General features: G+C 36.1%; 1 protein-coding gene across 2 annotated transcripts in view; it reads left to right on the top strand.

Annotated features, from left to right (window-relative positions):
• The window catches only part of Cdh8 (cadherin 8), a 340,478-nt gene that overhangs the window by 213,700 nt on the left and 111,101 nt on the right, over positions 1 to 15,677 (top strand). For both annotated transcript variants that reach the window (XM_026392635.2, XM_077793074.1), the window contains exon 7: positions 1,516 to 1,652. In XM_026392635.2, coding sequence (XP_026248420.1) covers positions 1,516 to 1,652 — 137 coding nt within the window. The remainder of the gene's footprint in view (positions 1 to 1,515; positions 1,653 to 15,677) is intronic.

The raw sequence follows: 15,677 nt of genomic DNA, 5'->3' as shown, positions 1-15,677 counted from the left end.
GATAAGGCAAAGGGGGAGGGAGGAGAAGGGAGGTGCTAGGGGATAGGAATGAAGGAGAATAAGTTAGACATTGTTACTCAAAGTACATGTATGAAGACACGAATGGTGTGAAAATACTTTGTGTACAATCGGTAACTTGAAAAATTGTGCTCTATATTTTTAATATGAAATGAATTGCCATCATGTAAAACAAATTAGAATAAATAATTTAATTTAAAAAAGAAAAAAAAAAACAAAATAAAACTCAACTAAACTAGACCAAAAGAAAAGAATTTTAGGGGAATATACTTGTCTAATCTATTAGAACAACATGCACTTATTTTTGAATATATCATAAATGTTTATGAAGACTATGCATATAATTACAAAGTGCTCAATACCAACTAGCAAGGGGCCATTTTTCAGATTTGAAGTTGATGAGTATTGGTGAATACAGAGATTTTATGTGCACTATCTATGATATCACCTCAACTATGAAGGGCTTCTTTAACTTTCCTGCCTGAAATGGGATTGTCTACATCTTTCTTGGGGCTTCCCTCCTATCCTGTTTAAGTTGCTCTCACTGCTTACTTATGCACTAATCTTTCTAAGAAAGTTTTTTTACTTAGTAAAGCTTTACTGGATACAGTTTTGCATATTGAGAATATAAATCTTGGTATGTAAAAAAGATACCAATAAAGGATGTGGAGAATGATTTCTATATTACCTTGTTTCTTAGTGCTTTTGATAAGCAGATTGCTCTAGACACTGAACATTTTCTCATTGTCTTATCCAAAAGTTTTCTTTTTTTCAATAGAGGCATAATTACAAGTTTATTTGAAGTTCTTAATTTATCAAGTTAGTGTTATAGATACATTAAAATATCTATTTTACTTTTTATAAAACATTTATTAAAGGACCAATGATGATCTGATTTCTACATACTGAGACTGAAAGAAACTCTGAACACATACTTAAAATGAAAACAAAGAAAAACAAATCTGTGTGTGTGTGTGTGTGTGTGTGAGAGAGAGAGAGAGAGAGAGAGAGAGAGAGAGAGAGAGAGATGGAAGGAAGACCCGAGAAATGTGGTGGAGTGAAAAGTTTAACAAAGAATATATTTACCTTAATCTGCTATGGATAACCTGCTGCCTGGCACCATCTTACTTTGGGCTTGAGTTCATTGTTAAATATGATATTTTGTGGCAACTACTAATTATCATAAGCTGTCCTATAAATGTGATTGATTGTCCAATTAGCCCTTCATCAGTATCCGTTTTTGAAGATGCTACCTATTGAAACCAATGGCAGTTTGTGACCTCCATGTTGTATATGTAGCTAATTGCTCCTTAGACAATAATTATTAAGTTCCTTGTGCCTCATTCAGTCATTTTGTTTAACAAATGATGATGGCACAGAGTTTCCCAATTCATTAGACTTCACAACTATGGCTCTCTGAGGATTACTAAAGGTCTGCCGTGGAATGTATGGATCACATAAATGTTGAAGTAGATTACAGATATATCTGTTTTGTAGGTTTTCCATCGACCGTCACACTGACCTGGAGAGACAGTTCAACATTAATGCAGATGATGGGAAGATCACTCTGGCAACACCACTTGACAGAGAATTAAGTGTGTGGCATAACATAACAATCATTGCAACTGAAATTAGTAAGTGCCTGGGTTTATTCCTTTTTTTTCCTTATTTGACTGGATTCAATTTATCCCTATTGATCATGTGATGAATGGTCCCTGTTTCTGTTAGATATTTTGGCATTGGTACTTATTTTATTGCTCCCAAGGAGCATTTCAGTGTATCACCTCAACACAAAATTTCCTTACACAATCCCAAATTACCAATGTTTTCAAGATATGTGGGAAGCAAATATTCTTATTTCCAAATATTTTGATATCTTGTATCTGTTATTCAGCCATTAAAATAATGTTTTTTATTTTAAAACATGGAAAAAGATTTAGTTGAAAGGGTAAGTGAAAAAAATTAAGAACTGTACACTATGAAGAAGTAAACACTGATACATATTGTATTGTATATACAATATAGAAATAACTGTTGACATATTCAGACTGTAGATATACATATTCATATGCAGAAAGTAGGGAAGAAAATGTTGCTCTTTCAATATATATCATTTGGGGCTGGGTGAGGTGGTGCATGCCTGTAATCCTAGAGGCTTGGGAGACTGAGGCAGGGGGATTGCAAGTTCAAAGCCAGCCTCAGCAATGGTATAGCGTTAAACAACTCAGTGAGACTCTGTCTCTAAATAAAATACAAAACAGGGCTGGGGATGTGACTCAGTGGTCAAGTACCCCTGAGTTCAATCCCTGGTACCAAAAATAATATAAATAGATATAGATATAGATAGATAGATAGATATAGATATATAGATATAGATATATCTATAGATATAGATATATAGATATAGATATATCTATATATATGTAATTTTGAAGATATGAGACCACAAATATTTTTTATTGTACTTATTAGATTTGAAGATATTTTATATAGTGTTCAGACTATTTAAGCATATCTTTGGTATAAATTCAATTCAATATTTCATATTTTTAAAAATTTAAGCTGTTCTGTAGGGGAGGAGGTTTGGTTTTTTATTAAATAACACTTTAGTCTTTCTATTAATTTTTAATGAGCATAAATGTTTTGCACTTAATGGACCCACTACTGAGTCTCTAAGCTATTGCAAAATGGTGAGATTTAGTAAGACATGATCTTTTACAGCTTTTACTTAGTTTAACTTTTTAATACTGTACAAAAACTTGCAAAAGTGGCATGACATTCATTTTATTTTTGAGCAAAATAAATTTTGCACATTATCTAAATATCTTCTTTCCAGGAAGAACCTGATTAGGTCTTCAAAGTTATACACAAAGGGAGAGAATACATTCCTGAAGGAGTTTGGTAAAGGGAATCTTTAGAAGCAAATAAGAAATCAACTTTAGGGGTCTGGGCATGTAGCTCAGTAGTAGAATGCTTATCTAGCATGCAACAAGCCCTAAGTTGCATCTCCAGTGGAGGGGGGTTAAAAATCATCATAAAGAAAGACTTATTACCCTCTACCTCACCAAGCTCGAATGTGCACACACACACACACACACACACACACACACACAAGCACACACACACACACACACACACACACACACACAGAGCATAGAGAGGACTCAGAGAATAATTAAAGGTGTATACCTCAAAATTCACTCTGTGTTTTCTTGTACCTAAAGTGAAAACTGGTACATTTCTCTGAGATCCATGACTTATTTGTAGGAAGAGTTATCCAGGTATTCAGAAGAGGCACAATGTTCTCTTATTCTTAGATGTGTCCTCCATGGAGCCTTATAAGCAGAACCTTTGGGTGAAAGAGAGCAGATGTGAGCAATGTCTATTTGTTGTAGCAACTTCAGTGCAGGCAGAGAATATACAATTTGATATATAGTTTCTCAATCCTGCCAGGCTCTTGTTCTGGGATAAAGATAGAGCCTTGAGAACTTGGATGTATTTCTTAGATTAGAAAGACTATTTTCTTCCATATTGTGTCATTCTGGTAGTGATTTCCCCCTTGTAGAATTAAGAGAACAGGGAAAACAAACCATTTGGTGGTTTTGGTTTATTAGAGGTGTTAAGCCCATTTAGAAGGGTATAGACATGAAATTTTAATAATTTATGATGTTGAAGCCCCATTATCACTTTAAGCCTCTAAGAGAAACTGCATCTATTTAGATTGGAATGAGACTTTATAATAAGCTAGAAAGAGCTGCAGTTTTCTTTAAAGTATATAAGCATTAATTACTTTGCAAAGAATTTTCTCCCATGTTGAATATAACCTAGTCAAGCTAACCTTAATCCATGATATTTATTTATTTATTTTTACAAGATAATGCCTTTACTTAAATATTTATCAAGGTTGTCCCAATTATAAGCAATCATGTATTCCACTCTAAGGAATAAAAATAAATGAGTACACAGGCCAGGTGCTTAACAAATACTTCAGGGCAATCCAGAAACAAAAGGTTCATTTCCAAGGCATCACAGGAAAGTAAGAAAGACCAGTGCAAAAGCCATGTTCTCAGACAGTGAGTTGTTAACTCAAGGGTGACAAGGGTCCCAAACACAGCAGGGGAAGAAAGTTGTTTACTGTTTCATTCACAAATTATTTACTGTGTCTTTGTTTACCAGCCACTTATCTAGTGACTGGGCATAGAGCTGGGAGCAAGATGTTCAAAACTCTTGCTCCTCTTGGAGGTTTCCTAGCAGTGGTCCCTGAAAACTTCTCCATATAAGAGAGGGTACTGAACTTTGCTGACACAGAGGTAAGGAGAAAGTCCCAGTGCTGGGAACTAAAGAAGTTCCCTTGTGATGGGTAGAAAGAAATGCAAAAAGGGACATTCTCTGATGAAACATATATTTTTTTAAAAAAATGCTTTTTAATAAATATGAAACACAAGTTTTTATATGCATCAGTAAAGCAACTAGTTAAATTTTAAAGTACTATTATTATTATAATATGAATTATTCATACAAGATAACAAAATTCCAAGAAATATCAAAAGTAGACAAGATAGTTTCCTATTTTCAGAGAAATGACTCATGTCAATCTTGGATACAGTTTTATAGTTGGTTTCATGCTGAGAATGAATATAGTGTGCCTTTGCCCATATGATGAATCTCAGCTTGATCACGAGACTTACAGACTTCAAAATATAAAACAACAACATGTTACCTTGTTGAAATGAATGGGAGTCGCCTTACATTTTTTTTTAACTCAGAGACTAAAAGCTTAACAAACTTTATATGCATATTTTAGCCAGGAAAGAAGTTCAGGTTAAACATCTTAAGAAATATTGAACTAAACTCAGTGCCATTTTTTTTTAATTTTGCCTAAAACTTTTTAGTACTAATAAGAATGAGAACATAAAAGGAAATTTTTAGTTTTAGCTATAAAATAAAAGCGAGGACTGTCATAGATCTAGAAAATTAAAAATATAATTGAGCCATCTTGATTCTAAATCATGAAAGGAAGTAGAAATAATAGGATCACAGAGAACTTAAGAAATTTTGGAACTACTGTGAAAAAGGCTTGGAAACTTATTTTGACTTGGTTTGATTATTTTGTCCTTCATGCAGTATTTGTCTTCCAAAGCCCCAGACCATGTCTTAGGGAAAAAGACATATTAAAGGAAGATTTATTGTACTTGTCCAAGATGAATATTAAAACCACCCAGAATAACAAAACCTCATAGGAGGAGTTCTAATAATGATAAAGGAATATTCATTCCAGGGAGACCAATTTAAAAGTACTCTCAGAATGCCATCTCATCAGACAAAAAGATTCAAACAAATGAAATTAAGCTAAAAAGTGGATTTTAAGGAAGTTCATCTGTTATCTTTTAATGAGATTGCAGATGTCATCCTTTATCCACTTGTGTCAGATTCAGGAAACCAAGACTGTGTTTATCACCCAAGTATTCTAGTGGTAAAGGATCTAGCTTGCTTTCCTGACCAACCAGTACATCTCACCCCATGAAACTGCAATTGGATGTTCATGTGCTAATAAGATATTAGGCTGGTATAGCATATCTCATCTTGCAATAAGCCCAACCCCTAAAACTTCAGTGTATTTTTTTTTTATCATGAGGGTAAAGATTTCAGGTAAATTTTCTTGGCCAATTAACTGCTGAAAAATTATTACGTGAGTCCTTTAATGCATTTAATTCTCACATCACTCCCTGAAAGTAAATACTATCATTAAACACATGTGTGAAAAAGGGAAACTCAGGTCAAGTGACTTGTCTAAAGTTCAATGCAAAGAAAGAGTTGGGGAGTATAGCGGCAGAATTGGACCCATGTTTAACTGAAGAAAATATGTTTTTAGGGCTGAGGATATAGCTCAGTTGGTAGAGTACTTGCCCTGCATGCACAAGGCCCTGGGTTCTAATCCCCAGTACCACACACACAGAAGAATGTTTTTAAACACTTTCTGGGGAATCCTCACTTCAATCTTCTTTCCTCTTTATCTTCCTGCACAGTTTGAGCTTCTGGCATGCCTATTTCATTTTTGAATCAAGTCAATAAAGTAGGTTTTCTGTGCAAAGCAGAAGGTTGGGGTAGACAAGAGTGTGGTTGAGGAAAGAACAAACACACATTATTAGATCAGACTCTCCTTTTCTTTTTTTTTAAAAAAATATTTATTTATTTTTTCATTACAATCCTTATTGCACATATAGAGCACTGTTTTTCATACAGACTCTCATTTTCTAACATTTAGAAGCAAGAGAAGGAATTTTGACTAAAGGACAAAGCAGAGCTTTAGAATTTTTCAAACGGGAATTCTGTTTCCACTTTAGAAATTAGGATACTGAACAACAGAGCGGAAGTTTTCACGGGGGTGTCCAGTTGTGGCCTAGATCCTTGGTGTCCCGAACACAGAATTGAGTAAGACACACAGGAGTAAGAGACAATGTACAGATCTATTGAAAGTGAAGGTGAGAGTAGTTCTCCCCAAGGTAGAGTGAAGTGGTCCAAGCTAGAAAGAAAGGTTGAAGGCTCCAATGTCTGGAAATTAGTATCTTATAAACCAAACTGTGAGGTGTTCTCTTTCCTTAGAACAAGACTGAAGACTTTAGGCCATTTGTTCCCATTGATTACCTTAAGATACCTTAAGAATATTGTCTAATTTTCCCCAATTGGTTACCTTAGAAAACCTAATTAGAATATGGACATTTTACCCCCATTTGTCATTTCAAAATATGGCAGTGGTGGCAGCAGTTGTCAGGCTGATAAGTCCTCTGTGGCTGGAGTTGTCATGGTAATGGGACTTATTATAAACAGGAATAGGATGACTGATCTCCCTGTCTTGACCTCCAGCAATATCTTTCTTATGCCCTGACTCTGCCATCTTGGCATGCCTGAATTCCTACCTAATATTACACAACATGCTCATTGTGCTGTTCAATGAATACTACAGTCGAAATCACTTAGATAATTGCTTAAAGCAAACAAAAAAATAAACAAAAGAGTGCTATTCTTCATCCAAGACCTACTGAATCAGAATCTCAAGGGAAAAATTTAGGAATCCAATTTTCACACACACACACACACATGCACACACACAGTCAGATGTACATTAAACTTTAAAAGCAGAGAAGGCAAAGGAAGACAGAGAATGGAGGTGAGGCTGTTTGTGGTTCATTTTTCCTGCATGGATTTTGTGAGATTTCACTCAGCATTATGGTGCAATTTGAAGTTAGGTTTCTCAGATGACAGATCATGAGCAATCAGCATATCTCTAAGACACATACAAGGTATTACAGGACAGTGAAAGAACCGATTTGTTTAGGATCGAGTGTGTGCAGGGGCCTTCTATAGGCATTGAGTGCCAATTTTAAAGTGTCCTTCACAGAGAACTTGAACAGAATAGAAAGTGACAAAAGTCTCCGAGGCTTTAATACCTGGAAGCTGGCAATTCGCAGTTCCAAAAAACACACGACCCTTGGTTACCTGAAAGTATTCAAAGCAAGAAGCATATAATTGCCCATTAAATTAATCTCTTCGAGTTAGTGATAATGCATTGCTCTGGCCCACTACAGTGGGCTGCACACAATATTGCAAATGAAGCTTTTCACTAATGATGTTTAAATCTCCCAGGGAAAGCACTAGTTTGATAGCACTTAAGGAATGTTTCTTCCTGGCATGAGGCCCAGTGGCCAGAATAATTGCTTTGTCCAACCAAGACCACTTAGAAAAAAAAAATAATTTTTTATAGGTGGCTCATTGTTTATGATTATGTGAGGAATCTTGGGATGTGGAGGTAGATGGAGGTAGAATGTTGACCATGCTTTGACCATTAAACCTCAGGCACAGTAGTTCCCCACTTTTAATCTCAGTTGTCTCATCTGTGAAATGGAACTAATAATTTCTCTTTAAACTCTGCAGTGTACTGAGAATTGAGTTAAGCATAATAGTACTATGATTTTTACTATAGGAAGTAATGAATAAATTCTTCATATTCATGTAGTTAATCCAACCCTTACATGGGGCTTTCAATAACTGCTTAAGTTAAGGTTATATTTGTTATTACCCCTTTCCCTCCCCATAGCCACAACAAAAGTAAAAACCAAACCAAAACAAACAGAAAAAAAAAATTGGGTAATCGAAGCCTATGAATCACAGCTAGGTGCAGTTCTTTTTGTGCTTTGTAGAAGGAATGGTTTTTAACTGACCTTCCTCTTGCTCCTGGTCCAGGCATAACAGATTGACTAATGACTGTGAAACAACCCTCAAAATGCAGCAGGCCCATGCCTACATGTTTGAATTGCCTGATCAGATAGAAGACTTCAGATTTTATATCAAGAATTTGTTCAACGTGTATCAATGTTTATTGCTTCCAGGCATCCTTAGGACTAGAGTTTCATTAAGATCCATGCCATTCCCTTGCATAGGGTGGGAGTGAAGTAGATGGAGACAGGCACTGGTCCAATTAGATAACTTTCACAGAAAGGAAAAGCCTAATGTGGGCCATGAATTCAGGTGTAGGAGTGGTTAAAGGACTACAGATATGGAAGAAGCTGCAGTTGTATGTGTGTGACTGGTAGAACTAGGAATATGTACTCAAGCCTAATAATTCCTGCCAAGATCCCCCCCCAACTCAGGTAGGTGTTGTGAGGTGGAGATCGATGCTCTAAACAAAGAGGGCTAGGTGGAGATCAGTGTTCTAAACGAAGAGGAGTGCAATGAAAGAAAGGGGGAAATAAAATATGGAAACAGGAAGGGGAAGCTATATATGTTTCTGGGGAAGGAAATGATATCCAAACGTCATCCCCCAAATGGAAGAATTAGAGTCTGTGCCATTCCAGGACAAAGGAGATAGGTGATGTAGCTCAATTCTGTTCTCAGCTCATCTCCTCTAATTTTCATCTCTGTGAATCTCCCGCCACCTTCAACAATGCCCACCTCATTTATTGCATATTGACTTTGGCATTTCCAATGTTCTCTTTGTTTTGAAACCATTCTACCCATTTCTTCCCACAGCCTCTTCATCTTGTCCATTCTTTTGCATCTGTCTCATGTAGTTTGCCTGGAGAGTGCACACAGTTTGAAGAGGACGATATAGATTTTAACCAGGCACTCATTTAGTGTGTCAGTATGACTTATAGCTCCTTATTTATAATCGTAAAAATAGGAGAGTAGGAAAATGGCTCCTATTCTGACATCTTTCCCTGGTCTTTTTGGTAAACCACAGTCCTCAAAGACTCAACAGTAACTCTGACCACTTGTGGAGCATGGTAATCTCCTGGTCTGAAGTACCAGACTAGGAGAGGTAAGAAAGACCCTAGACATTGAACAGGTTATAAAAATAGGGTAACATCTGGTTAATTGCCCTCAGGCTTTGATTTGTCTTTAGTTGGAGAAGTCATAAGGACAGCGAGAGAAAGTGCAGATATCAGTTTGAATATGGAAGGGAATAAGAGATCAAGAGAATTATGGTATGGCGGGAGGGCAGGCGTCCAAGTCCATGTGCTATGAATGGTCAATTACTTTTCATGTATCCACACTCACTCGGTTGGTGAATTACTTAACTTCCAGAATCTTCTTCTCAAGATAGTGCACGCATTCAGAACTCTTCTCTAAAATCTTGCACATTTGGGTGAAAAGATAGAACATGCCATTTCTAACAGCCATCCACTGATTAACTATGGATTCCTTAGAATCTCAGCTTAAGTTATAAATATATTAACTCACTGAATCTGATAATTCACTTATAATGTTTAGAACAACTTCTGTTCCACAAATGCTAATTCGCACGTTAGCTATTGTTTTTATAATGATTTCCTTATATCTCTGGCTGGATAGGTTTCCTTTGTTATATAAGTTCTCACTTTGTTCTAAGTGAACTTCTTTCTCCAAATCACTTGTCAAAGCGTATTATAAACTTATTTGCTGAGACTGTGAAAATGGATCTCTATGAGAAGAAACTGTTAAGTATCCCCTGCTCTCATGAAGCATTTTATTATCTTTTATTATTGATTATTGTTTTATCCTGGGGGCCTAGTGCAATTCTTTGGGCTTCAAATAAATATTTACTAGATGAACGAATGAATAAAGGAAATAAGGAATTAACAACCATGAGGGAGTACTATTGATGCCTTCTGAGTCCAAACAGACACTATTAATTGATTGGTGGAAAAGATCTTTGCTTTACTATACTCCACTCAGTTTTTAGTGAAAAATCTCTGACAGACAGAAACGTGTGTACCAACCATGGTTGTGTGCATTTTTAAAGTCTTTCTATCCTGATTGACTGGATATGGGTCTTAAAGAGTAAGAATAACTATGTTTTCCCTGTATGAATATTGTGAGGCATGGTCTGTGCTCACAGAGAAGGCTAGCATGTGATATTAACCCATCTTGGGAATCAGAGACCAAGTGAAAGGTGCTAGTAGATAGGACCCCCTCCCCCGCACCTGGCCTCCCCAGCTTTCTGTCTCCTTCAACAAGAAGCCAGGCTTCTAATCTGGGAATCTGTATTTCTCCTTCCTTCTGAGAACCTTGAGGCAAGCCCTGAATAATGCCAACCCTCACTTCATTACCCAACAAGCCCATTTATCATTTAATCTGATCTATATTGAACAAGTAGAAGCAGGCTACAAAGCAGCAAAACCAAAAGAATGAAAACACAGGACATTTTGTGATTACAGGAATCCCTAATCCAAAGCTTAGAGACTGGAGTTAAAAATAGGCCCCAAGTTCATCCTTATCCACCCCCACACACCTGCACTTTTTTTTTTTTTAAGTACAGGTGGCCCCTTAGTCAAATGGTGGATGTTTAAACTACAACAAATTAACTTCCATCTAATTTGGGGTGGTAAGCATCAGTTACTCTGCACCCTTACTTATATTTTGCTGATACTTTCAGCCCCTGGAGTCTCCCTATGGCATGGACTCACCTGAGGTCCATATACTCTGTCACAAAGAAGTGTCATTCCTGATCCCATTATGGCTGCCAATTCCTTCTATCCAGGAATTCAAGTCAGTTAAGAAAATAGAAATGAACATCTTTTGAACAGCAACTTTAGAAAAGAAGCTCTGTTGAACCCTGATAAGTACTGTTTCATTTTAGTCTCCAAAAATCTTTTGAGCATTGATGAGGACATATACTCATGCGGATTTATCTCCCCAGGCCTGAAGTTCACAGAGCAAGTCTCTCCAGAGCATGATACTTCTATCTACATACATCAGTATTGTTTCTCTAAAGTAGAGCATATAGAAGTCAGCTCATGTGAGCAGACTTCCCATGTGTTCTAACTCTGTGTCCAGAGTTACAGATTTAGAAAACCAAAAGACATGACCTTTTCCTATTTGATCTTTTTTTCTATTAGAGTTATTGTCTATATTTATAGCATACAATATAATGTTTTGAAATATATGTATATTATGGTGTGGCCACATAGAGTAATAAACATGATTTCCCTCACAGTTTAGATGTTTTTGTGGTGAGAACTCTTCTTCAATTTCTAAGAATGTAGCAAAGAAGTAGAAGCAGACATCTGAAACTCTAATATATCATTCACTAAAACAACATGTAATAGGAAATAGGCGTAGATTCCTCCTTTGGTTGGAAAAGAGTATTCTCTGGAATATTTTTTATTTTTAATTCAGAATCATGAACTAGCTGTTAGCTTTTGTCAGAGATGCATTTCAAAAGTAGGAAATGTTTTGATCAAGAGGAGAAGACCTTAGAATAACTTTTGAAGAAGAGGGGAGTCAAGAGGTAGAAACAGAGTTGAATAACAGATATACTTCCTATATATACCTATTTGTCTATCTATCTTATCTATCTATGCAGTCCATGATGGTTGCCTTCAAATGACAGATCATGGAAATTATGGTATTCTCTGTATCAGAGGGGCCCATCCAGTGCATTGAAATAAAGGAAATACAAGGCCCAGAATATTAGCATTGAATATTGAAGTTTGGGAGCAGGATAGGTTAGGAATGCAAAGAAAAGGCAAAAAAACATAGATAATGGCGAGGAGAGAATTATGGCTATGATCCAACATTTCTGAAGCTATAGGATACACCAGAATTCCCTGGACGGCTTGTTAAACCACACAGCAGGGCCACAAATTTGTATTTCTAACAGGTTCCCATGAGAGACTGAGGTTGCTCTTCTAGGGACCATACTTTAAGAACCATTGCTATCTCCCAGCCATCTTAATCCAGAACAAAACTAAAGCTGTCTTAGAGGTAGAGTTTGAACAGACAGAAACTGGCATCTGATTAAAACTAATGAGGGAAGAGGAGGAACAAATGCTGTTGGAGATGGTGAGCCTTGGTGACCAGGATAAAAATAATTATGCAATTAAAAGTGTGGCTGCTTACTCTGCACTTGACAGTGTTCTAGCCCTTTCTGTGCTCCATATTGGGCTTAATTCTCACTATAAGTCAATACCGTGAGTCAGTACCATCAACTCTTTTATCTAATAAAGCAAAGACAACAAAGCTCAAGCCCACCCGATTCAGTTGGCTGGCTGAGTTGCATTGGATCCTAGGTCTGTGTGAATCGCCAGCCCAGTATTTGAACATTTAGCGTCTGTCCTCTCCAACTGAGAGCCCAGTTGCTATTCAGACATGTCATGACTCATGTTAACAAGTCAGATTACAGAAAAGATGGCCCCTGTAAGTGTTCACACTGTCCTTCAGCCAGTTCTTCATAAAAGAGTTTGGAACACAATGGAACATTATCGGTAGACTTTCATCCCACTGAAGCAACTGAAAGGGGTGGGGAAGGATGGCAGGAGGTCTGGGTAAGCACAAGAAATTTAACGTTTGCATCTGTGAACTCTATTCCACAAGACTTTGGATTTTTAGGAACCTCTGGTTCCTAAATTTTAAACTACATTAAAGTCTAAATGAGGAGCTAATATTGAAGTGTGAATGTTTTTGTTACCTACTGAGATAAGCCTGGAATGATGGTGAAGTCAGCTCCACACCCCTGCTGTTATCATTTAACAATGAGTGCTGAACAATAGGCTGGAAGAGGGAGACAAGGAATAAAACTGTGGATAACAAGTGTGAAGGGAAAAGGCTTAGACATTGCAGTCAAACAAATATGAATTTCAATCTACGTTTCATTAACAATTACCCACCCAGACATAAACTATTTCTTTGACCTATCTGATTTATTTCTTCATCAGTGAAAAGAAAACTAATACTTAATAGGAAGCCTAAATATACTTGGCTGATAGAATATATTTGTAGATTTTATAAAATATATACACATGTTTTGTAGAATATGTCTTGTCACCTTACATATAATAATGTTTTCAATTAGCAGGCGTTGTTTTTAACAATGCAAACGATAAATCCTCAGGAGTTTGGATTTTTCTGAGTTAGATGTTTAATGGGAAATGGCCTTCTTACAAAAATGAAAAACCCTTTTGCCTTGTTTTTATTTAAATATAGTTTTGTCTAGCAAAACAATTAAAAATGAAAATAAAGAATAAATAAATAACTAATGCACTATGGAGAAAATATGTGTTTTTGAAAACTTCTTTTCTTTTTTGCTGGCTTTTAAATATGATTTGTCATTAGATGGTGTGTTAGACATGGTATCTAAATATCTTTGCTGGTTAATATTTAAGTGTCTGTGGATATAAAAATACCCATACGGAGCCAGCATTTGATTTCCTGCTGAACTGTTTTTCACATTTCCAATATAATTATGTAGCAGTTACAAAGAAACAAAGACTGAATGCCACAAAATACCATAGAAACCCCTTTGTTTATTTAAGAAAAGATATAAAAAGCATCTAAGGCAGAAACTGATGGGTTGGGTGACATCTCAGGGTAACTGATACCTAAAATAAATATGAAAATATCTGTGCATCTATTAGAAGTGATTGGATCTTAGAAAGCAGCTATATTCTATAAATGGCCCCTGGAATATAAATAGGAGACCTCAATGAAAATAAGAGATGCTGATTTTTTTTCTTTATTTGAACTTTGTCCTCTGAATGATTGCTTTTGTCTGAAGTCTTGTCTGTCTTTAAGTATTTTAAGATCAAGTAAAACAGTGCTAAATGTGCCAAAGGATTGTAAAATGAATACACAAGATTTAGGTTGTTGAAAAACTACTTTCTGTCCTGGTGGAGACTCTGTGGTGCAGAGTCAACTTTGGGGCTACAGTGATGTTGTCAGCCAAAAGAAAACCAAACAACTAATAGTAGGAAGAAATTATTTCTGTATGATGCTTTCACCAAGACTCTGAGAGTCCAGACCAATGCATTTTAATAAGTAAAAAAGAAAAGCAACAATGTTATAGGCAAACAACCACATGAGACTTTTTGGGAGGCTTGGGAAATTCTGTGATGAAAACCAGGACCTTGTTCATCTTGGTCTGTATCACTCAGGCTTGGATAGGGCAGCCTCTGCTGTACATACCTTTATTTACACACACACCTTTTGACTGTGCCTTAAGAATGCATAGTATAAATGGAGCACCTTTAAGCCCAAAACCCAAAATTTGAAATTTGAAGTTCTAAAAATTTAAAGTTTAAAGTTTCAAGATCTGGAACTTTTCATGTGCCAATGTGATGCTACAAGTAGAAAATTCCATAGCATGAAGTTTGTTTCATGCACAATATTATTTGAAATATTTGATCAAATTTCCCTCAAGCTATGTGATAAGGTATGAAATATAAATGACTAGTATTTAGATTTGGGTTGTCCTCAAAATATCTCATTATGTATATGTAAATATTCTAAAATCTGAAAAAAAAAATAAAAATAGAACGTCAATACCCTTTTGTTCCCTTGGAAAAGTGATAGTCAACCTGTTGAATAACAGGAAGATTGTATATAGATATGGTGGTTGTGAATGGCCAGAGAAGATGACTGGTCTTTGGGCATCCTAAGAAGCATGACCTTGGAAGTGGTGTGGGCACAAAAGGAACAATCACTATTTCTACTTGATTTCTTGCAATATTTTCGGGCTCAGTATCTAGATCTGCAATATTTTTCAATAACTAGGTGTGACAATAAAGGTCAGAAAATAAACTAGCATCTAAGATAAAGAATGTTAGTCACTGTATACAAACCTCTTGTTTCATTCAATCCTCATGGCAACTTTAAAATGGGTGATGTATACTGAGTACTATTTTAGACAAGGGTGACATGAGACTCAGGGCAGTCAGAGAACATGGGAAAGGCCAGGGATTTAACACTGTGTAGTTGAATCCACCAGATTGGATGTCAAAACCAAAACTCTCTCACTGTTTGGCATGGCTAAGTGTGATAGAGGGGCACATATCCTTGAAAAGAATCCTTTTAATAATTTTCAAGTGTTCTAATAGCTTCCCTGTCTTGTGTTAAATAATATATTTCTGGGGGCAGTTATCTGGGAATAAGCTTGCTTGCAGTCTACTTGGGAAGAATTCTATTTTAAAAAGCAATAATGTAACTATTTTATTAAGTGTGGTTTTCCATGAATTTTGGCTCACTGTTATCTTCTTGTGAATATTTTGGTTTTTCTTCTTCTATGCATATGCTATAATAATTTTATTTGCAATAGGAACGCCTAATTTTAAAATCAAGGAGTTGGGTACGATAAATCCATTTGAGAAATTTAGGTTTATTTCTTAGGCCTATCCTATTTGTGACTC

Source organism: Urocitellus parryii, chromosome 15 (genome assembly GCF_045843805.1).
Source record: "Urocitellus parryii isolate mUroPar1 chromosome 15, mUroPar1.hap1, whole genome shotgun sequence".
In the NCBI taxonomy this organism is placed as follows: domain Eukaryota; kingdom Metazoa; phylum Chordata; class Mammalia; order Rodentia; family Sciuridae; genus Urocitellus; species Urocitellus parryii.
The sequence above is the reverse complement of the archived record's forward strand: the minus strand, read 5'-3'. Positions and strand labels throughout refer to the sequence as shown.